Source organism: Hydractinia symbiolongicarpus, chromosome 3 (assembly GCF_029227915.1).
Source record: "Hydractinia symbiolongicarpus strain clone_291-10 chromosome 3, HSymV2.1, whole genome shotgun sequence".
In the NCBI taxonomy this organism is placed as follows: Eukaryota; Metazoa; Cnidaria; class Hydrozoa; order Anthoathecata; family Hydractiniidae; genus Hydractinia; species Hydractinia symbiolongicarpus.
The window spans coordinates 26,847,433-26,872,563 of record NC_079877.1 but is presented as its reverse complement, the minus strand read 5'-3'; the positions used below and the strand labels follow the sequence as shown (position 1 = coordinate 26,872,563).

At 31.5% G+C, this 25,131-nt stretch overlaps 1 protein-coding gene across 1 annotated transcript; it reads left to right on the top strand.

Moving 5' to 3' along the window:
• Positions 1 to 568: 568 nt before the first annotated feature.
• On the top strand, positions 569 to 25,131 carry LOC130636547 (WASH complex subunit 2A-like). The gene is made up of 27 exons (XM_057446299.1): positions 569 to 813; positions 3,917 to 4,009; positions 4,100 to 4,171; positions 4,249 to 4,308; positions 4,384 to 4,507; positions 6,769 to 6,833; positions 7,614 to 7,784; positions 7,954 to 8,169; positions 8,294 to 8,579; positions 8,906 to 9,039; positions 9,114 to 9,204; positions 9,792 to 9,869; positions 9,942 to 9,976; positions 10,408 to 10,555; positions 10,698 to 10,807; positions 11,021 to 11,074; positions 14,220 to 14,310; positions 14,761 to 14,920; positions 15,002 to 15,026; positions 15,134 to 15,454; positions 15,685 to 16,042; positions 16,176 to 16,294; positions 16,396 to 16,578; positions 16,658 to 16,783; positions 16,881 to 17,630; positions 18,134 to 18,350; positions 24,801 to 25,131. Exons 1-27 carry the CDS (start codon positions 595 to 597, stop codon positions 24,932 to 24,934), a joined length of 4,440 nt encoding a protein of 1,479 aa, XP_057302282.1. The 5' UTR covers positions 569 to 594; the 3' UTR covers positions 24,935 to 25,131.

Below are 25,131 nucleotides of genomic sequence, written 5' to 3'. Positions count from 1 at the left end.
CTTGGAGGTAACTGTATGTTGGAACTAGAATTAAAAACATTTCATATTAATTAAGTCTTTTTTAAATCAGGGGCGAAGACGGAGAAAATCCAAGCCACCCTCCCCCCTAAAAAAACAGCATAAATAGAAGATGCACAAGGCACCTATGGTATTTATTTTTTGTGGGCCGGCTGTCCCTATTTCGATTCATAATTTCAGGGATTTTTGGCGAAACATTCTATAGTTTCGGTGAACCGAGTTTATAACTCCTGTAAAAGGTTGCAATAAGAAATGTTCTCTAAAAAACACAGAAAACCTAACGGGCAACTTTGTTCCCAGTGCCTGTTGTCTTTTTATTTTTAGGACACCGAGATGAACGTTCGTGTGATTTGTTATATATGTTTTCGAGTGCCATGCTAGAACCCTATAGCCTCGAATCCGCCTTGAACCAATAGGGTAAGAAATATTGATCGCGTGTCGTTGTGTCGAGTGTCCTCCTTCCATTTTTCGCAGAAATTAAGTAAGCCGAGTAATAAAATAATGTGTCTTTCTTGCTTTAAAATAATGTAGTTCGAAGAAAAACAATATCACGTGATAACATCATTGGAATTGAAGATGGCTGCCGTCCCTGCACCCCCACCGCCGCCACCACCACCACCACCGCTTGTTCAAAATGAAAATGATTTCTCCCATCAGCCCATACCTAAAGTTCAATCTGTAGCGACAGAACCGGTACAAGCTAATACACCTGATGCCAGACCTGGGGAATCAGCATTGCATCCTAATCAGTTGAGGGAATACAGCAAAAAATGGTCCTTGGCAGGTGATTCTGGGGTAAGATTTGCACCTGGATTAATAAGTTGAACTACTTTAACTAAACTATTTTTCTTGAATATAAATAAAACTAGCTATGACATGTATCACAAAATCATTTGATTAAGCTCCCTAGCACTATGTCAATTTAACCCATATTTTAGCCTTTTTTTTCTGTTCCACCATCTGATTTAAAATTTTAGAGGATTATATAAACAACCTAAGCTATATACTAGATAGGACAGATAGTATGACAACCATTTGCAGAAAAAAAAAAATATATATATATATATATATATTATGTGTGTCAGATTCAATAAAATGCACGGTACTTTTGTACGACTTTAAGTTTCATGTTAAACAATCATCAGGTACAAGTTACCAAATATTTTGTTAAAGCTATAAGATAAAACAAAACAAGCATTAATACAAAATCATAAACATATCTTAAAATCTTGAACTCTTATATTTAACACACACCGATTCTCTTAACGTTCTTTAACAAGTATTTGTTGTCATGACGACATTTACTGATAAATTCGTTTTTTGAGTTAAGTAATTTCGGGTTGCAAGGGAGTTCAAAATCACAATTTTCTCTGTTAGTAACGCCTTGTTTCCCTTTGGTACTGTGTATTCAGCACTTCAGCACATGTGGCACACTTTTTTATTATGTCCCCTATCTGTTGATTCATCTTGGCTTGATACCATTATGATTCTGTGTAGCTTATTGCCATCAACTGTAAGTTTTGTTTTCTTTGTTGCACCATATAGTTTCAGAATACAGGAGTTTTTTTCTAAAGTTGCGAATAATTTCTTCTCTCAAATTATCTTTTATTTTTACGGTTTGCTTAAATTCCTGCAACATTTTTACCCTCAAAGTTTACCTCTTACTTGAAAACAAGTTATTTCATATAAAAGAGCTTGGAAATTTGTCTAGAAGTCTTTTAAGTTTTTTGAAAAATCTCTAAATTTTGGACGTTCATTAATTATGTGAAATGATGACATCATCACAAAGTTTTCTGTTACATGTACCAGGAGAATCATATTCAACAGAATGCAGGAAAAAATTGTGTGACATTTTTAAAATTCACAAAAAAAGCAAAAATTGAACTTTTGCTTTAAAATCTCCAATTTTCTGGCTTACATTTCAAAATTCTCGAAATTAATTGGAATCAATAGCATAAACAATCTCAGTAAGTTTTTTTGTAATATGGCTTACAGAAGCATATCAGATACATTCTAACACTGTCAGCCAAATCAGTTTAATATGAACTAAAATGCATTTTAGAACTGCTATCTTCTGGCTGAGGGGTCAAACTTTGCAAAAAGTGTTAATGCTTCAGAAAAATTTGATTATGAGTCCTAATAAGTGGCTGATATTTTTGTTACATTTTTGTGAGTAAGGATGTCTCTTATGTCCTGTAAACCACAACATTTGATTTGAAACAATATATAGACTAGAAATAACATCTCCCTCAAATCTAACAAGATTTAATGTAAAACACAAAATGTGGCTTACACAGTGCGGAAATATTTTCTCTCCTATTTTTAAGCTAAATTCACCAGTAAAATTGTCAATTTAATATTAGATAAAGTTTGATAATAACTCTTTTGCTTCTTTGACTGCCAAAACATTGTCAGCCACGTTATTTGTAAGAATTTCAATAGTTGTAACAACATTCCTTAATAACAATATTCACTCGTTCAAAAAACGAATCATATTGCTATTCCATAACAATGACAGGTAGCACCCAGCAGTACTTAAAAGCCGAACGTCAGCCACAAAATGGTGCCCACTACAAAATGTCTGTTATGAATTTTGCAAAGAGTGTTACAGAAGATAACCTGAAAGCACTAAATTAAACTTTATACAATAGTTTTTTGCAAGCCACTTTTTGGATCTAAATAACATAGCCACAAGTTTTGCCATCATACTATTAATTACTCATCTCTGTCTGTATTCCTGATAGAAAAAATCAACTTTTTTACTGCTTGGTATTGTGTTGAACAGTTTTAAATAGGAAAGTGTGTAGCTACATGGCTTTGCCGCCCACATTTTGAAACACTGTTTAACCAGTGATATCTCTTGACTACGTCAGCCGCATAAAAAAAAGTTATTACTAGATGCAGAATTTATTCAGTTTAACCGTGGTAGGATTTTTGTGTGTCAGCCACAATCATGGTTCTTGTATGCAAGAAAAAGTTGATTACACTAAAAATGTCACGAATTAGGAGTTAACTAGTCAATAAGGCCCGTGCAGAAATCCACTTAGGCAGAAGAAAAATAAAAAAGGTTGTTTTGGATGTTTTGCTGACGTCAGCAGTGAAGTGCAGATATAAAAAATTCGTGAAATTGGTTTATTCTTTGTTTGTAATGTGTAGAAGTTGAAACGCTGATCAAAATAACGTACAGGATCATGTGTTCTCAATGATCGCCTAAGGAGATATCAGGGATTAATAATTTTGCTGACGTCAGCAATGACCCGTCATAACCCAAAATTTTTTTTTTAGAAATTTGTATGCCTGTTGCCCCAAGAAAATGTATAGGATCATGCACTTTTAATAAACGGTTGCAGATAGGGTTTAAAGGTTTTTTGATGACGTCATTAACTCGTCCATTCCGAAACGGATTCAGGCATCCAGGTTTAAGAAAATTACCCAAATTGGTCCTAGGTGGTCCTTAGTTAGCCACGCGGTAAAAAATCACTGAAGTAACCACCTCGTTTCCAAGTTATTTGGCCTCAAAGTTTTAAGTGCACTGTGATGGATTTATTAATTATATGATATTGACGTTAAAGTAGTGTTATTGACGTTGCGCCGTAACGTCATAAAATTTAACATTTGAGACATACTTTTTTCGGCAATTTCAAAAAAAAATTTTGGCGGCTTTAAAAGAAAATGAACACATCCACTATGACCGTTACATACAATTTGTATTATTATATAAGATTTTTGACTCCATTCAACAATTAAACGTTACTGATCCTGAGCATACTACAAATATACTACATACTAATAATTCAAATTTAAATTCTAGAAGATTTATCTTAAGAATTTCTTCTTCGTCACTTTTCTGTTTACTTTTAATTTATTCTATAGTTTATTTCATGTTAATGTTGTTTAGTTACTCCTTTACCTGAACGACTTCTCTCAAAGAATAATCTCAAGAACATCTGAAATTGACAAACTGGTTGAAAGTTTAGGAAATTCTACAAAGGTTTGTGAAAAAACTATTGTTTTTATGGTATTTCTGAAAGATGAGAGCAGTACAATTGACCCTCTTTTTTAAAAATGTTTTTATTTCCAGGGTTCTAATGCAAAAGTTCACAATACGTTTAATGACTTTTTGATGTTATCAAGCAACCAGTTTATTGAAAACGTAAGTTTTGTATACTGCTGGTGGTTTCATTGAAATTAGATTTAATTTTTGGGTATTAATTCCTATTTCATATTCAGCGCGTTTACGAAGATGAGATAACTGAAGAAAAAACTGATAAAGAAAACACAGAAAAACAAGTATAACAAATACCATTGTTCATGTTTCGACAACATATTAATGCATTTGTAAAAGTGCTATAATATTTTTTGCAGGAAAAAACTAGAGAACAATTAGAATCAGAAATTCTTCCTCGATATACAAATGCTGTTCACTTTGGCTTTAATGTGTTGGAAGATGCATTTATAACCGTGGAAATAAAACCTACAGTTGATGATGGTAAGTAGCATATTAGTTTCAGTCTTGGAAACCTTGAGCCTAAAAGGGCCTTTTTGTATCCTAGAAAAAATGAGTAAAAATAAATCCAGAAGTTACATCTTTTTATTTTATCTCTTTTATTTTATTATTGGTGTTTTGTTTGAGGCAATTAATTTAAATAATTTCTCCTATTAGCTAGGTGAAAATATTTTCAAAAAAGATACATTTAATGTACATAATAATATACATAATATACATCACATGTATATTACAGGGTTCGAATTAGCGGTACGCAATTCGCAATTTGCGAATCGAAATGCTATTTTTGCGAATCACTTTGCGAAGAAAATGATAAAATTGCGAATCAAATATTTTTAAGCGGCAATAGAAATGCTTTTTTAAATCGCATTTTAAAAGTTTAAGAACGAAGAACGGCGATTAGAAAAGCTTTGTTAGATCGCATTTAAAAAATTTAAGGACGATAAACGGCAATAGAAAAGCTTTTTTAGATCGCATTTTAAAAGTTTAAGAACAAAAGGCGGTGATAAAAATGCTTTTTTAGATCGCTTTTCTAAAAAATTAGGAACAAAGAACGGCGATAGAAAAGCTTCATTAGATCGTATTTTAAAAGTTTAAGAATGAAAATCAGCGATAGAAATGCTTTTTTAGATCGTGGTTTAAAAATTTAACTAAAAGCAATTATTTTCGCATGATTTGAAAGGAACTCGCTATCCTAATGTGTTTTTTGAATGAAAGCTATTATTTTTGCAAGTTTACATCTGGACAGTACAGCATTTTACTAAAAGACTCATGCTTGAAACAAACATATTTTTTGTATTTAACTTCGTTGTAATGTTCACAAAAACTGGTTAACAGTCTCTGAAACAATAATTACATTTTCAATATTTTCTTACAGCATGCTATAAAATTATACTTATTTCGTTTTTGCAACATTATTTCGGCTATCAGAGACAAGAAAGTTAAAACTGAGAAAGTAACTAGTTCAAACGTGTTTAGGATTCACAAGTTGAAACGTCCCACACTTTTCCCCAACAAAAAAATAATAACGCAAGAAAAAGTAAAGCTCGCAGGTCAGATTTTTTTCAAAAAACAAGTGGCTACTAATGAACAAGCCAATGGTAATTGGTCTACGGTGTTACCAGGCCACAGAGTGCCGAAATTTTTGCGAACTGACTTTACTTTTCTAATTCGAACCCTGTATTAAAACGACATATTTAAAATATGTATGTGTATTTTATTAAGTTAAAACGAAGATTTTCGTAAGTATACTTAAATCATCAGGTATTTCATTTTAATTTAATAAAATACGCATATGCATTTTAAACATGTCGTTTTAGTATACATTTACTAGGGCAGAAAAAAACTACTCAATATAATTCACAGTTTCAAAATTTCATTTTAATTTTATAATTTTACAATACTGTAAGAGCTTTGGGTGTGATTGTTATATCTTTATTTTTATGAAAGTTAAAAAGCACTATTTAGAAGTAAAATAAACGTAGTTTGTTATATATAAAATAAATTTTGTGATTATTTTAGTTTTAACACAATAAGAAAAAACAATAAAAGACAGTAACAATAAAACTGAAAAAGTACTGGTAACTGAGTAATCAAATTTATATCCTATTGTTCAGCACAGTCTTGCCTAAAATATGTTATCACATTGTTCATTTTCAACGTTGTTGGGTTTTTATATCAGAAATTCTCTTTTTCTTCTTAATGTATTCATTTTAAGTTCCATGGTTATAACTTTGGAATAAACAAATAATTAAAAAAATGTGACAGCATATTATAGCCCCAGGTGTCAAAAACACAATGCTGTAATTCTCTTCCTTACAGCTTTATTAATTTTGTCAAACACATGATATATCCATCACCCTTTGTAAAATCTAGTCAGAGAAAAAAAGCATTTCAACAAGTCTGTCCTATTGAAATACTCAAATACTTTGGATTTTTCTTTAAACAATGATATGCTGATTGCACAATCACGTAGTGGGTTTGTTCAGAGAAAAATATTTTTTCTCCTCTTTAACGCATTTGTAGGAATTTTACAGATTTTGTTATAAAATTAAAAAGCTTTAAAGTTTGTTTGTAAGAATATAATAAAAAACTTTTTTCAAAATTTTTGCTGAAAAAAGAACTAACAGTATCCATTAATACATGAATGGCTGCAAGGTTTCAAACATCACGCGCTTGATCAAAAACAAAGATTGCCTAAAACAAGCGCTTCAATAAATTTCTGTGTTTAAAATTTATTTCAGATTCAGATGATGAAGAAGTTGGATCAATCTCTGCTGCTGTAGCTGATCCTATAATTGAACCAAAAGTAAGTTTAGAACTTATCCCATAGAGCAATTGTGAAACACACGAGTCTGTGCCAAAAACAGAGACTATAATGTACACATACCCAAACACATTCCTACAAACATGGAAATACAAAATATGTGATTTATGACTCACTTAACTGGTTTATCCATATTTTCTCAGACATAATGCAACATCTGTAACTCAATTTTACCCTTTTTTTTCTTGAGCTATCAGTACTTTCTTTTATGCCTATGATCAGCAAACTATGAAGTGTTGTACTGATCAAGCCCAAGTACGTAAAGTATCAGACATGAAGTTTCCTTTGTAAATTGATCAAAATAGAAAGTGTTACTTGCTACAAATAAAAAGTATTCGTTGTATAAAACTATATAAATAACTGCACATACTAAATTGATTGTTTCAACTTTATAGGGCCCCTTTGAATGAGTGCCATCTTTTGTTAGAAAAGAAAATATGTGTGATGAGCAACTTTATTTTTGGGTACTATTCTGTAAAGCCAGAATAATAAACCAAATTAGTTTTTAGGATTTTTTTGTACAAAGTAATATCAAGGCTTTTTAGACAACTTCTTAATTAAAATAATTATTTCTTTTTCTTTCTTTTTTTTCTTTTTTAATTTTCAAAAAATGGCCATCACAGTAACCTGATCTGTAGATGAGAACCCCCTTAAAAGCTTATTCCTAATCAACTAAATAAGTATGAAATATCAGGTATTTTACCTAGAGGGTTTTTATTTTTTTCCAATCCAAATTCTTATTGTCAAATAACTACATTTCAGGATGTGTATTCAAGCCGTCCTTTGCCGTATTTAATCGGTACTGCAGAATTTATTCATGATGAAACAATAGGATTAGTTGAAGTGCAAAGTGAAGACGAAGATGAAAATGTAAAAGTGGAAAATGAGGAATCCGACGAAGAAGAGGAGGAGGATGATGAAGAGGAAACATCTGTAAACAAGTTTGATATATTTTTAAGACATTTTTTCACTCGAAATAACAAATATAGTTTTATCCAACTAGCTTAGTGTAAAGTTACAGTTCTGTCGCTTTAATAGAAAACATAATAAATTTAGTACCACTAGTAAAAGAGAGGTTGTAAGATATTATGATTCTTCTTAGTCTTCTGAAGATATTTCAGAAGAAGAAAGTGAAGATGTGCGTCCTCAAAAGAAAGCAACCAAAAAGTCCTTCATTGAGGAATCTGATGATTCTGAAAACGATCTGTTTGGTGAACCAAAAAGTATAAAGAAACATGTGGAAAGTGATGAAAGTGAGGATGGTGATGATGAAGATGATGAAGATGAAGAGATGGAGAGTGAAGAAGAGGAGCCTAAGGTACTTAAATCTCTATAATTAACTGCATGGTTCAGTCATTCAGTCAGTTAATTGGTCACTTTAAGTAGTTTAACTTTTATATCATTTGTGTGTGTGTGCAGAAACATTGCTTCTTGATTTTTAGAACAATTTCCAAGCAGAATTAGCTTCAAAACTAGGTTTGAGTAAACCAACTGTTGCGGACAACAGTGACGATAATATCTCAAATGATGTAGAATCGATACAGGAAAAGAAAGCCACTAGGACTAAAAGTAAGTCGAAACGTGGTGGCTCCATGTCAGCAGAAACTCAAAGTATTAACTCTAAGAAAAGTCATAAGGAAAAACAGAAACGGACTAAAAGTATCGAGAGTAGAAACAGCCAAAAGAAAAGTGGATCTAAAGTTATTCAAAAGCCGAAAACAAATCAAGGTGGGTGGTAAAGTCCTAGTTTGTCAAACAATTCCTAATTTGTATATTTTTAAAATAACTAATTGATACTTTTTATTTATATTCAATATATTTTAAATTTGTCAGTCTTTCACATTTATCCAAATCAATCAATCATTTTAAACATAGCGTTAGTTTAGTGTAGTTTTGTCACACTAAATTAGTTAGCATTTCATGTTAACTTTTGTCATTGCATTGATGCTGTTACCATTTATGAGAACTTTGATTTATTATGCATGTAACAAATAATTATTTTTGTTGTCGTTATTATGAAAATGCGTTTTACTGTAATAGATTTGTTTTTTTAGATGATGAAGATTTGTTTGCACCTCCCCAAAAGGATGAATTTTTTGATGAAAACAATGATAATGGACCTTTCGCAAAAAAGAGTGGCTTATTTAGTGGTGGTGGAAATAGTCTTTTCGATGAACCTGAAGATGATGTAAAGTTTCATATTTATAATCGTAAAGTATTAAATATGTGTATGTTGTACAAATACAAAAATGTGTGTTTCAGGATGGATTGTTTTCAGATTCTACGGAAAAAGCAAAGAAGAAAGAAGAAAAACAAGAAAAAGAGGACAAGGAAGAAGAAGAAGAAGACAAAGGTAAGTCTTTTTGTCTTACTAAAACATCAATCTGTCTTTATTATCCTTACTTTTGTGTTTTACCCAAAAATAGTTCCTCCTATTCCCTATAACCCACTTAAGTGGGCCACAAAATGCTTAATTAATTTCTCCTTTTTCAGTATGTCAGGTCACTTAAAAATTCTAGAGAAATTAAACTAATACTGCTTTAAACAGCTTTTTTACTGCATAAGCTTCTGTACTTTGAATTTGCATCAACAGTCCCACACGATGCAACTTCAACTTAGTTTCATAAAGGTTTAGACTTGCAATTAGTTGATGATGTCACAAAAATTGAATGAGAAAAGTTGTATGGTCACGAAAATACATGTTTCAGTAGCATTTTGTTTTGATGAAACAACGTCATTGTGAACAAAGAAAATTATCAGTTATTTTTGGCTGCTTGCTGTAATGTTTACATTTATTTAGAATTAATGTTTTGTTGTAAAAGCTTTTAATTTTTTTTACCTGTCAGTAGCTGTAGTTTTTGGTTGGAACTAAAATTCAAAATTATTGCCCCCTTTCAAAAGCTTAAACATTTACAAACCTGTATTTTTTATCTTGTTTAGTCAGTAGAACAGGATCCATGCAGAGAACTACAAGTAGTGGCAAACGAATCCCTGCTGGAGCTGTTTCGATATTTGGTGGTAAATAATTTATTTTTGTCAAAAAGAACAATAAAATTTATGATAGTAACTGTTGTCTCTTGTTTTCTTTAGATGCAAGTGGTGGTTTGTTTGGATCTCCAGAAAAAGTAAATATTCGCATAATGTTTTATATAATCATGTTTGCATAAAATGGTTTTCTTAATTCAGACCTTTTTTTGCCTTTTGATGTCTTTTTTAAAATATTCCCTTTTTGAAATCAATAATTTGTAAAATGTTTGGACTCAATTTATATTTTTATTTATTTCTAAAGTAGTCTTCTACAGTAGTTTAACAATTGTTTATGGCTAGCATGGTTTGAAGTCTAAACAGTCAGTCTTTTAGTAGAATAATCTAATCAGACACTAGGTGACCTTAAAAAACCTTAAAAAAATTGTTATAATGGTTTTCTTTCTTGTGTGGAAATAAATCTGATTTTTTACCCAAAAACTTCGGAATATAATGACATGATTATGAATCCTTAATAAAATAGCAACTGAACATTGTTTTATTGTTGTCTTCTTTTCTCTTTACTCTACAGCTGAGTAGGTCATCTTCAAAAACAAGTTCAGTTGTTGCAGAATCACCACCAAAAAAACCTCCTCCTGTCGTCAAAGGTTTATTTGATGAAGATGATGACGAAGACATGTTCAATTCTGTGAAAAACAGCAACAACCTGGATGTGAAGCGTATGTATATTGTCAATTCCGTGGATTAATAGTCCATTGATAAAAGGCCTTCTTTTCTTCTTTTGTATTGTCATAATTTTAAAAGGATTTCGTGGCTAAATTATATGCAAATAAAAGATTTAGTTATTTAATTCATTTGCAGCCAGTACAAGTCCAAGGAAAAAAACACTGGAGCTTGAAGACGAAGATGATGATTTATTTGGTGATAAAACTAGCAAGGTGGAACCGAAAAAGGAGGAAATAAAGAAAAAGGTTTTGTGTAATTCTGATGATTGTTTTTTGTTTCTGCAAAAGTATTTGTTTTAGTATTTGTTTGGTTTTATTTTATATGGTAAAATCATCTCCTGTTAGTCAAATCCTCAAAAATTATAGTTTCATAATGTTGTTTTTTGTACTGATATCATAACAAGCTTTGTAAATGTTGAAGCATGTCATAATTATTATTTTTTACTTTTTTATTTTTAGGTCCCAGTAGGTGGAGTGTCAATGTTTGGTGGAATGCCACCACAACTAACAAAGGTAAATATAAGGTCACAATATCAAGCATGTGAAAGCATATTAGCTTATAAATATATTTGTTTTTTCAAATGCTTATCCTTCTAATTAAAGCAATAAAAGGGAAGTACAGAAATAATTTTCAACAGGTCCTCCTTTAATAATTTGTTTTTCTTAACCTGGATGCAGAAAGGAATCAGGGTTGATTGAATGACAAAGAACTAGCAAAGTGATTTTTCATTGAAATGTTTTGAGTTAATTTTTTGGAGGAGTTAGCAGGAGGTGTTAATTAACAGTTCCTGAAATAAAATGTTTATTGCATATTTTCATTTAGTGATCCAACACCATCTATTAATTCATCATTCCATTAATCCAGGGTATTTTATAAGAAAACACATTTCTAGAACTTTACTTAACTTTGCAGCAATCTCTTTTGAATGCTTACTTATACGTTTAGGCCCTTTTCAATGTTCTCTGTACCTATAAACATGACCCTTGTTCTTTTTCATGAACAAATTTCTGTGGCCATGCAATATTCTAAAATCAGTCTTAAAAATATACATGCTTTAAAGAAATATGGTGTAAATTAGACTTTAAATGAATAGTAGTATGTCACGATATATGGGTTTAGGTACACTTCTGGTTAATTATTTTAACAAAAATGCTAAAAGAAATATTGTAAAGAATACACCGTAATTACATCAAGTAAAGTAATTAATGAGTATCAAAAATCGTAGCATGGATTTTTTTATACAAAAGAAGTAATGGAAATATGTCTTTCTGATGACAAATTATTTACATGTGCATTTTTTTTTATTTTTTTTTTTTTTGCAAACGATTAACACTACCTTTCTTTATATGAAATATTTTTTCCATTTGTTCATTCTAATCTTCCTTTTTCTGTTTAAAAGACGTTTTACCAACTTTTGATAAATTTGTTTCTTGTTGATGGCGTTGTCTTTGAATTTTTTCAATTTAGATACGGTTTCACGAACATGTGCCGGATTTAAGAAATTTATTTCGTTGTCTTGCTTCGATTCTGTTGCACTTAGTTCCTCTTCCTTTCTATCCTCGTCATCCAATTCATTTGCCATGGTATTCTCTGTTGTATTAGTGTAGAGCTTCATCATTTGTGTCAGCTGTGCTTCTTTCTCAATTTGTTCACTCTCCTTGAGTTCTTCTTCTCTTTCTCTCGCTTTATCTAAAATCTCATGTGCAATTACCTGTTGTTTTTCTTCAAACTCTTTGCCGTTCTCCTCATTGTTTGTGTTTTGTAATTTACTGGAGGTGCTTCCCACGCCATCCTTTCCATCCGTTCCTTCCTTCTCTGCTGTTTGATTTTCTGTTTTGTCTGTGGATGTGGTGATATTTATTGGAAGATTGTTGATTGTTGGGTTATTATTTTTCTCCTTGCTATAATTTAAGCCACTTTGAAGAGTCGCATTCTTTTTATGGGAAATTTTAAACATTGTGTAATTTTCTTTTGTTGATTCCTTATTGTTTAAGTTATTTTTATTATTTTGTAGAATTAGTTCATCGTCGTAATATTCTGCGTTTTGTTGAACTTGGTTCCTCCCTAAATTCACATTACTCACGTTTTTTATCAATTGCTTTCGTTCAGCTGCAGTGTGGTTTCCTGCAGTATTTTTGATGTAGACTCCTTCATTTATTTTTTGCTCGCTGTTTGAAATTTTATCCTCATCTTCACTATTGTTGTCAGCTGTCAACGCTTCTTGTTGTTCTAAATCTGTTGGTGATTTTTCTTCAAGCGTGCTTTCTTGTTTAATGTTTGTGTAATCACCATTTGTCTCAGCTTCTTCATTTAAATCAGCTACTTCATCCATATTTATATCTTCATTAACAGTTTCGTTTCTATTGGAATCAGATTTTGTTGAGCCAACTTCAGTTGATGGTTTATTAACTTTGAATTTATTATGGCCATTCAATAGAGTTGGTTTAGTGGATGACATTGTGTTGCTGAGTTCAGCTAATCTTTCAATCTCTTGTGCTTCTTCATCTTCTTCTTTTGCGGTTTGTTTTGGTTGCTCATCTTTTTTGGAGGTCTTGCCTATTATGTCAATCAAAACCTCGCTTTCAACTTGTGGCCACTCCTGTTCTGAGAAGTAATTCTTCGTTGATGTTTTGTCTTGCTTTAGTTCATCTGTTCTGTGATTTTCTTCATTGCTATGTTTGATGACACTTTTTGCATTTTTTAGATCATTGTCCTCCTGCACATATGTATTTATTGTTTCACTTTTTTTCCCTTGCAACGCTTTTGGTGCTGCAAAATATAGATGAGGCATTGGCTTGAACTGGTATGAACTTGTTCTTTTATTTAGCATGTTACTGCTTGAGGACTGTTTATGATCATCATCCTCTACCTCGTTGACATATGATGATTTCATTATGTCCCTGTCTTCGTTGACATAATGACGTTTATGTGTGTATGCTTTGTGTGTGTGTAGGAACACCAACAATGACAAGAAAGTATTTATATACAACATGGTAGATATTCTAAAAAAAATAGTTAATTGATATGAAAGCGGTAACTTTAGGGCGTTTTTAAGTGCCTATCCCCGTTTTTGTATGTCACTTGTTTTTGGCTGTTACTTGAAGATGTTTACAATGCTGAAAACCTTTATAATATTCTATGCTTATGCAGAAAGGAGTTGTTTGCTTTGTTGCTGTTTTAATTAACAATATCAATGACCACGAAAATAAATGACAAATCCTTGTTACTATCACAGAAATACAATTATACAGTCTAGACTACTAATATTGCTCACCCCAGTTGTCCCAGTGATTTGTTTTTGGTTTAACCCAAATCTCTGCAGTTGTTTGCTTTTCACAATTGTGCCTAACTGTGTACTCACTTTGAGGATGACTAAGTACAAGCTTTTTTTTCTATAAACATGTCAACAAATCAGGTAGGCTGTCTAACTCACTTAAGCATGAAATTTTATTTTCTAGCACAAGTTGGTTGTTATACTATAATTAGCCAAGTTGTTCTCTTAAGATAGCATTAGCACAGGAATTTCTATAAATGCCAGTTTTCTGCACGAGAATCGAGTTGTTTCACAAGCTTCTAAAATGTGTTTATGTACTGGGATTACAAAAAAATCTGTAACCTCCCTTCTAGGGAGGTAAATTAATTTATTGTTTATTTCAGAAAGGAAAAAGCGATGTTGCATCCATATCTGAGAAAAAAGGCAGTGGTGAAAAAATATTTGATGGTGATAATGACGAAGATAATTTGTTCAGTTAGTAAATTTCTTACATGCAACATTGCACTGCCTTATGCAACATTGTACAACATTGTACATATTTGCTTATGTAAACACCAGTGACCTTCAAAAGTAAACAACGTAAACCGAGCTACCAGTAATGCAGGGTATCTAAAATTAGATACTTGTTTATATTATGTTAATGTGCAAACAACAAATAGCTCTTAATAATTTATGACCTACTGCATTTGCTGGATTTGCTAAGCTCTTCATTCACTTGTTAAATTTTAGGGTTAGTACAGTTTAATTCGTGTACTTCTAAATTGTTAAGATCAAGAAATTCCAATTTTATATTTTTGCTTCATACACACAGCTTCAATATATAAGAAAAAGGGTTCTTCTTTCTGTCTGCAACATTCAGCCAAATTTTAGGTGTGTAAATTTGTACCAGTGTTATGTGTTCTCCAACGTGTGTTGTATTCTTAGATAAATCTGAAACGAGCAAGAAGTCTGACGATAACAAATCTGAAGCAAAGAAAAAAGAAGTAAAGAAAACTAACGTGATTAGTTTGTTTGATGATGATGAAGATGAAGATGATAATGGTGATGATATCTTTTCAGGATTGTCAAAAGTAAAGTCAGAAAGGTGTGTTTGAATAAGTTGAATATTCAATAAATTCTGCCGAGGTCTGAGACTAAATATTACGCTGTTTACATTTTGTCTTAGTTTACCACCAACAAAAGATGCAAAGGTAAGAATTATTGTTAAGTTTTTCTTGAATCTGTTAACAAACTGTACAGAAGAATATAGTAAATTTTGTTTATAAACTGATAAAGCGATGTAAGCTCATTATAACAGATACCAAAATCGTCCAGCAAACCATCTAGCTTATTTGATGAAGAGGATGATGATTTGTTTGCTGTTCCCACGTCAAAATCAGACGCACCTTTTGCTGCACCAAAAGAAAATAAATCAGCGCCTGCAGTAGATTCAGCTAGCCCTGTTGCACCAAAAAAGGTTGCTACAAAAAAAGAACCAACACCGAGCTCAGTCACTACAACTAAACCTGCATCGTTGTTCTCTGGAGATGGGTTATTTGGCGAGGAAGATGATTTGTTTGTGACAAAACCTGTAGAAAAAGTAAAAGCGCATAAGAAAGAGGAACCAATTAAAAAAGAAGTCAGTATCTTGATGATTTTTTTTAAGAAAACATTTTGTAATAAATGAATTCAGCATTATTTCTCCTCTGCTACGGAATGGTCTTCTTGATCCTCACTGTTGCATATATTTTAAGTGTGTAAAATGACAACTTCTAGATTAAAACCTTCCAAGTAAAAGCTATATAGTTTTGCTCAGCACCTCGTCATAGCTCGTGGTTTATTCCTGTTATTATTTCTACATGATTATAGGAACCAACACAATCAACAAAACTGGCCAAAGCACCGTTAGACCCTTTTGGTGATGACAGTGACGATGACTTGTTTGCTACTTCTAAGCCAGTGGCATCAAAGCAAACAGCAGCTAAACCTTCAGAAAAACCTCCTGTAAAATCCAGTGATGGAATTTTTGATGACAATCAAGATGATTTATTCTCTGGCTCAAAGTCTTCGCTGAAAAGCGAACCCAAAAGTGCAGATCCAGCAGAATCTTCGAAACCATTAACTGTTGAAGATGAAGTTGATACAAAGCCTAAAAAACTTGCAGGAGCTGTTTCGCTTTTTGGTGGCATCGATCCGTTTGCTGCTAAAAGTAATTTAAAGAAAACAGGTATTACGTTACGTTTTTTTCATTTCTTTTTTTTTTCTCAATAAATTATTCGTTATTTCCTCAAAAAATTATCTTTTTTTCCTCAAGAAATTATCTTTTTTTCCTCAAAAAATTTTTTTTTAAATTTGTTTAGAAAAATCACACATTTTGGCATCAGATGATGAGGATGATGATGGTGGCTTATTTTCAGCAAAGAAAAAGCCACTACCACCTTCCAATGTAAATCCAAAACCCACTCCTAAAAGTGCAGAGGTAGTGCTGTCCGTCACCATTTTTAACCATTGTAAAATACATATTTTTTGACATAACTAACTCATCTTATTTAAACATGTAATATTTTTTGTGTCTTTTAGAAAATTAAAGTAGAAAACGATCCTTTGTCTGTGTTGTCTGGGAGCACAAAACCAGTAGTGACTAAACCAGTAAACATTCCAAAAAAGTCAGATTCTCCATCATTGCATGCAGATACTTCAACTAAAAAAAATAGCACTGAAACCAGTCCTAAAAAAGCGTCTTCAAACGTTGGCAAGTTGCAGGTAATGGTTGTGTATACTTCTCTGGCTTGTATTAACCATTTCATATTTTTTTAATATATGTTGAGAATATCTCTTTAAGGCTTCATTAAATTTCAATCCTTCTGCACTTCTTCCTGGAGCAGCACCACCCAAAAAAGCAGAGCCAATAACTGTAGCGTCATTTGATCAGCCTCCTGATCTTAAAATACTTGAAAATGTTTCCAAGGTAAGAAAACACACACTAGTTTTGATTAAACATTGTCTCAAGCTGTCTTTACTATTAAAACCCTATGATTTATAAGTAACAAACACTGCTTTTTTAGACTCGTGCTCGAGGACAAGCTAAGCGTAGGCCTCCAACCCGAAGGGCTAGAAACGTAACAGATGCTAAGGATGAAGATACATTCTCAAATTCAATAGATGGAAATAAAGAAGCATGCGTCTCTCAGGTTACTGCAGCCGAAGTATCCACAACATTACCTGACCTTTCATCTCATTTACCACACAAGACGTTAGAGAGTAAAAAAATAGCTGTTACTGATATATTTAATGACGATGAGGATGATTTATTTTCAACACCGACAAAACCAATCACCGTTAAAACTAAACAAACAAAAATTTCAGATGATGATGCATTGTCAAAAAAAAATCCAATACCCAGTAGCAATGAAAAATATGATAATAATTCTCATGCTCAAAGTGATTTAAAAGACCAAATAAATAAGAAAACTGATATATCAGATGATTTGTTTGGCACTCCAACAGAGCACAACAAAACTGTTACTTCAACAACAAAGAAATCTGACAGTAATACTGATTCTAATGATATTTTTTCAACAAAAGTTGACAAGAAAAAGACAGAGGACAATTTGTTTTCTGCTGCCATTAATAGCTCGTCTCTAAAAAGCAAAGAGACTCCTCCTGAATCACATGATGATGTCTTTTCAACAAAAGTTGACAAAACCGAAACTGAGGACAATTTGTTTCCTCCTAAATTACAGGATAATATATTTGATAACAATGATGAATTATTTAATGTTTCAAATTCTAAGAAACAAAAATCAAAAGAATTGGTAAGTGACTATTTATTTTATGGTTAAATTAATTATTATTAGTTAACTTAATCACAAGCAAATTTTTTTGAATTTTAATTAATCACATTAACAAAAGGTTTCCTCAAAAAATTATTTTATCAGTATTTTCAGTTTTTTGTGTATATAATATAATATTTTGTTTACAATTGTTAGCATGGCGTGTGTGGAAAGACAATGCATTGACTTTATTAAACATGCAACAACACATGAAATTTTTCTTTTGATATTGTTAAACACTTTAAAGGATTAACCTGCCTCTTTCACATCACCTGGACTAAAACCTTCTATATGATTTTTTAACCACCACAGTATGATACCTGCAATCGTTTTATATTCCTTCATAACTTCCTAAAAAGCAAATGAAGCCAAGGTAGCTTAGATTTAGTTTTGGACACCATTCTGTATTGTTAAAATGTTCTCGTCTAGCTACTCTTTAGTAGTTCTTTGTTAAATTGGCTTCTTAATTTTCTCTTATCGCTTAGGTTGATGATGAAGATGATTTATTTGCTACCAAACCAAGAAAGAAAGAAGCATCAAAATCGAAAGCGAAAGTAGTGAAAAAGAAAACAGACGATGACTTATTTGGCAACAGCGGTTCCATTTTTGATGACATGCCAGTCGCATCAAAAGATAAGAAAAAAAAGAAGAAGAAAAGTGAAGTAGTAGATGATATCTTTTCAACAACCTCATCAACAGATGGTATGTGAAGTTTTGTTTTTTTTATTTGGCCCATCGACTAAGGTTATTATAACCTTAATCGATTTTAAATTTTAAAACTTACCTTGTGCGTTTGTGCTTGAAAAATTGTCTATTAATATTTTTATTTTTTTTAAAAAGCTTTGTTTCCTAAAATAAATCTTGAAAGTTTAGCAAATTATGCAGAGTTATGATATTTAGATGCTCAGAAAAAAATTGCTGATACGAATGAAACTTTTTAGTTAAAAATTTTGTAGACAACTTTACAAGCTCTTTTATATAAGGCAACTTGTTTTTTTTTTTGTTTTTTTTTTTTGCGGGAGATAAACTTCGGTGCAATTGAATTAAAAAGTTTATTTTATTCCGAACCTTTTTATACTATGAAAGTAAAAACCTATACTTTTTTACTATTCCTAATTCATTTTTTAATAATAAAATTAATAATAAAAAATAATGGCTGGAGCAAGAAATCAATATTTATCTCTTTGTGAGCTACAATGGTACAATTCTGATCATGCTACCTCTGATATTATGACAAAGAGTATAAAAAATGCATAGTACAGTTTCAGTTTTTGCATTTTTGTTATTGTTGAATGCGTGTAGGTATGGTTATTATGGGATTAGTTATTATTTTTATTCCTATTTTGATGTTAAACAACTTTAAAAAGAAATTGTGTTTCCCTTAGCGCCCCACAAGAAAAGCTTTTTTTAAAGAATTCTCATTGCAACAATCAATACATAACAATTTTTTTAATTTTTGCTGGGATAAACAATTAACCACCTTGCCAAGCTTAAAAATAAAGCTAACATATTTGTTAGCAGTGATGAAGTTCATATCTGCCATGTAGAGATTAAACAGTAGTTTAAAATGTAATTGGGAGACCCCTTAACCTTTAGTTATTTTGACCCCAACCTAAAAAGGGTTAAATATTCCTATGTCCAAGAGTGGTACATATAAGTTTTTCAATATTGACTGCGTGCTTAAGAAAGATGTTTTTTGAAAAAATAAGTAAGTTTTAAAGTTATCTATCTGATATATTAATTAATTGTATGATTGTTTGATTGCAAGTTGATTGGTTGTCATGGCAACAGGATGTGACTCTTGTTAGCCTCGGTCAAGTATTAAATTGTTATCCACCACTGATTAAATATAACGACACTTTTATTTATAGCATACATGACCATTATTGATTGATGAGTCTCTCCACTCTCCTTCTTATGTGATCTTCTCCACTGTTCGTTTTAAAAAATCATGTACTCTACATTGTCTTTTTAAACAACAATGTTATCAGAACAATGTGGCTACTATACTATACTATATAATACCTTTCTATTCAAGAAACAGATTACACTGTATTGCTTATTTTTGCCCTATTTATTTGTTTTAACCAAAAAACTTAAAATGTGGTTTTAATAGAAATCTATTATTTTTGTACTATATAATATATATGTTAAAGAATTTCAATGGGTTTGGAATAAGATTGAAATTTTAGATTTTTTTCTAAAACAACAACAACAATACCCATATATGAAGTATCTTTCAAGAGTTAAAATTCGGAATATAAAAACAAAAATAACAATTTTTTGATGAACATGAAAAACCTCAGGCTAGACACAAATTTCCTAGTTCTTAAAAGAATGGACGTATTGTAAAAGATTTAGTTTTTTTTTCAGTATGGCCATTGATCCTGGTTTATTATTTTGACCAATTCTTGGAAACTATTATTGTGTTTACATAGCAAATATTTTATTTTCTCTATCAATATTTTTTTTAAAAATGTATGTAAACAAAGAAATTCTTTTAGTTTGCTGAGTGACGTCAAGTTATTTTTTGTTTATATTCTCTTTAAAACATCAATGAAGCTTAGAATTTACTCCGGGAAATGTTATATATATTTTTAAAATAACTTATGTCCCAATATTTGCCAATGTAACTAATGTTGTTTCGTCCTGAGGAATGTCCTTTCCTGACAGTTGCCAATTCAGCTGCTTTTCTTGCATTGGAAGAATGTTCTTTGTTTAGCAAAGTCAATTACTTTTGTTTTTTTCTGTAACCGACTAGCTGTTGTGGAATTATTTGTGACAAACCTGTGGTCAGCAGAAATGCATCTACTGTTTTATGATTTTTTTGTTTTTGTTGTTGTTGTTTCTTATTGTGTGTTTGTTTTGGTGGGAGAAGCATAACACAATGTGAATAGAAAATACTGAATGCTGCCTTAATTTTTTCCTTTTTATTTCAAACAACATTGTTTTTCAGTTTTATTGCTATATTAACTTTTCAAACATTTCATACGTGTTCAATTCAATTACTGTCTCGTATGAGTTAATTTAGACTTTATATTTTGTCATTAGTGTGTTATTAAGCCTCTGTAAGATGTCATGAGGCTGTTAAGGATCCATCGAGTAAATTTAAAGGAGGATTATGTATAATGATTTTTCGTCTACTTTTATTTTGTGGTTTTCAAGACGTAATTGAGACTTGTTGATAACGAGAAATTTTCAATGCTATGGTGTAAATAATTTTATAAGAAAAAAAAACTTTTGTTGTGTTTTTAATGGCTTTCTTAACGAGATTTATTTTGTTTTTTTTTATGTTATACTGTCATATCTTATGACTTTCGTATTCTTTTTTTTTTTTTTTCATAAACTTAAAAAATCTGTATGATTGTGAAACAAACATCTCTTGTATCGCTATGTTGATCTTCCAGTTTTTGGAAAAGCCTCCAAAATAAACAAAGCTATCACAGAGACGGCGCTTGTAACAATCAATATTATGTGATGCTTGACCACATGCTGCAGTGTTTTTGTATGCAGTGCTTCAAACGTGGTGTCATATTTTGTTGTTCGACAGAAAATTATTTGATCCTGTTGCGTTTTTTTTTTAAGGTGTCGTTTTACAATGTGTATGCATTTCACAGTGTATCATGAGTTTCCTTAGAAAATATTTTAATGCACTGTGGCCAGTTTGGTTGCGTATTACATTTTTTAAACTCTCGTAAAAATCCAATATTGGTTTGATTTGCTCAGGAATTTTGTTTGACTTATCGTTGTCTAACAACAGTGTATTCTATTGGTAATTAGTTTAAAACATTTTTTTCTAATAATCCATAACTTTTAGTAATATAGTTCTTATGTTCATTCAAAATTATTATTTATAGTATTTTGGTTTTGTTCATTAAAAGTTTTTTAATTTACCTCTGAAGAAAAAAATCGTGGTTTTTTATTATTAGATTAAAATCTGACACGAGTTGCTTGAAATAAAAAAACGAAGGAAATCTATTTTTTTTTTTCTCGTCATCAATATTGAAGTTTTCCATGTCTCATCAAAAAAACAGAGGCTGTATTTTTGAAGTCTCTGCTGAAAGAACAAAAATAGATATTTTCTAATCATGAAATGCGATTTGAATGTCTCTAATGACAAGTGGTTCCTAATCACGAGAATGTCGTTTACGTCAACGCTGAAGTAATTGGACAATTCAATAGTTTGTTGATTGTTTCAAATATTCTAGTAATCACTTTGTCTCCTTCTCTTTTCTCTATCATCTATCGAGTGTAAAAAATACGATTATTTGCTAACCTACGTTTAATCTTTGCATTAATAGCCGTAAGTTTTTTTGTTTGAGATATCGTTAACGTCGAAGCAAAATATTCCAAAAACTTTCTTTCTTTCTTTTTTTCTTAAGTTGAAATATCAGTGATGATGTTACGTTAATCTCGATGCTAACTTCCCGTCTAACACTTTTAATCTGTGCACGAGAAAAAAAGTCGTGCTACGGAAACACGAAATAGCAAGTAGGATATATTTTTATCTACTTTGTTAAGACGGGAATATCCCAGTAGAATTTAATGGACGGGCTATCGATCCCGTGGATTTTTTCCATAAAATACCTGTATTTCGTCTGTTTGTGCTGAAATACGAACCTAATAGCGACGCACGGCATTTGAGCGACAACAAGCAATGCCGTGGATTTTTCCATGTGTTAACTGCTGAGTCAAGGATAGCTGAGTATGTGGCTTAACATTATAAAGCTCTTTTAATCCGAGATTTATGACGGGCTGTTCGTAATAGAAACTCCAGGCCAACCTCTTTAAAACCACAGGCGCGAGAGCTTCGCATAGTATTAGGAGAGAAATCTTGTCAGATCTTTGCACATTTTGTTGACAAGTTATGCTCACCTTTCGTCTGTAACATTCTCGTCTTTTAATGTCACGTTTTTGCTTTGTCACATGACATTGTAACGAGATGAAAAATCACCTCTTTTGTTAAAGTAAAACATAAGTTAGCAAGAACACGGGTCTCTGTTTGCTCATGCTGCAGTGTGAATTTGGTTTGTGCGTTCTTTGTAAGGACCAGCCAAGAAAGATTAATTGGCCAAGAATTCAAAACATTTGGACTTTATATGGCTTTGTAATTAAGAATATCGATAAATAAGAATAAAAAATAAAATGTTTTATGAAAACCTACTCAGGGAACTTTATACATTCTGCAAAAACTGTCGAAATGTACAAGCGACCTAAAAAAAAATGACAGCTGCTTTTTTTCACTTGACATGACTTGGCCAGTGATGGACAGTTTTGACATGTGGCAAAAACAAGTTTGTTGTCTTTACCCTAAGTTGTGGCAAATTATTGTGGTTGCCAACTTGTGTTAGCCTTTCGTGGCTCACCCGCCATCTTTTCCGCCCTTTTTTCTTGTTTGTTTACGTAAGTCTTAAATTAGCAACCCTGGTGATATTTGCAAACATTGTTTCAACAGCTTGCTGCATCGACCTTCTATTTTAAATATGTCACAACAAACATAAAAACAGGTACTGCCTTCGCATACTTACTTATCAAGTTCAAAACACACAGTAAAATATAAATAATCTTACTGACGTATGTTTAAGTTCAGAACAAACGAAACCTCGACTAGATTGTTATAATGTTCGTAAACAAACTGACAAAAACAAAGTTTTTAAGTAGGCGAGTCAACAAAATAGTTGCTTGTATAGATCACTTGTGTAGCAACATAATAAGAAATAAGACGCAGAAAGGAAAGAATCCTTAAACCCCTTTTGAATAAACCCCTTTAAACTAAAATATGATTTACGAATGCTTGAAGAAACCCAGGATGTCGGCACAAAAAACTTTCATTTCTGGCTTTAGTTCAACTTTACGATATTATCTGAAACTTGATATTTTTTTGTAGCTGCATTTTTAATTAAAACTTTGTAGTTAGAAAGAAAGTAGGAAATATAACCTTATTCTAATACAAAAAAAATTACAAGTGGTATACACGTTATATAGGAAACCACTTTAAAAGGAACTGACTAGTCGTCTCCTTACATCAATCACCATAGTAACAATTACTTGTACAGTTTCTAGGAACAGACGTAATTTTCGATAATGCATAAAATGCGAGAAAGGGTTTCATTTTTTTTGTGTTGATGAATTTTTTTTAATTTTTTTTTGCCAAAATCATATTTTTGATTGAATATCCCTCTTATAGACACCGTCATAATAAAGAAACATGAAAAAAAATTTTCTATTAATAACACCTTAGATTTGTCCCAGTGGGAAAATCGAAAAATATGCGTAAAATGTAATAATAAAAATTTGAAAATTATGCCTTTTTTGGGTCCAAAAGTTTCATAATTTGGTGTGGTCCAGTACTGAGCTGATTATAAACCAGTTTCATATAGAAAAAAACGAAAGTTTAGTCGTGCAACAAATAATTTCGTTGCATGTTTGAGTCAAAATATAATTGTAGTATAAATAGCCAACCTTATCTCACTTTTGTTCACATGGAATCGTGCCCCTCGCACTTTGTCGCTTTAGACACAGGCTTTTATTGATAAATTTTATCAAATAACTTTGACAATCTTCTCAGCAATTTATTCCCTTCAAACGACGTTCCGCCATGATTATTGTTGATGTTGTTTTTGAAAGCGAGCTTGATAACCCTAAAATATGCGTGGAATATGACGCTTTTGTGTTTTATTTCATTTGTCGTTAGCGAGTACGAAAGAAAATTAGTGAAGCAAGAAGTCCACTGCGTTCGTTTTGTACGAGTTTTTTTTACTCACATCCTGTCCCTTCGTGAAGTAATCCTATGAAAAGCTGACAATTTGTTTTACCAGTTCATTATTTGTTTTTAATCCGAGGTGTTTATCCGTTCTGTTCACAGGGATTGTTTTGATTTTCCATTTTTTTACTTTCACAGCCCTTTTATTGTTTTGTTTTACTATGGAAAAAATACCAGGAGTTGTGAATTTAAACTATCAAAGCTTTGTTGTAAACATTAAATTAATCACATCTGTTGGAAGCCTAACTACTACGCTGAAAGTTGACCTTTGTACGGGAACGATTAATTATGATTGTCCTTGTCGCCATGTAAAGGAAATTTAAATTAAAAACTGTCAATCTATAAATTGAAATTATCAAATTCTTAGAATTGTTCACTTCTTTTGTCAGATATATTCGCCTCAAAGAAAACGAAAACCAAGAAGAAAGCCGAAAAAAGCGAAACGAAAACGAAAACAAGTAATGTTAGCGACGATAAGCCGAACATATTCGATGATCCGCTGAATGCGTTGGGTGGAAATTGATCATTTTAAGTTGGAATTTGGGATAATTTTAAATTAGTAAATCTTTGAAAGATATCAAAATATGTTAAAAACTAATGCCTCAACCTATTTTCAAATATCTACCATTTTAATCGTTTTTCTATTTTTTTTTTTTTGTAGATACCAAATATTTTTTTTAATTTTCTGGAATATATTTTAATATAAGAGTTAAAATTAAA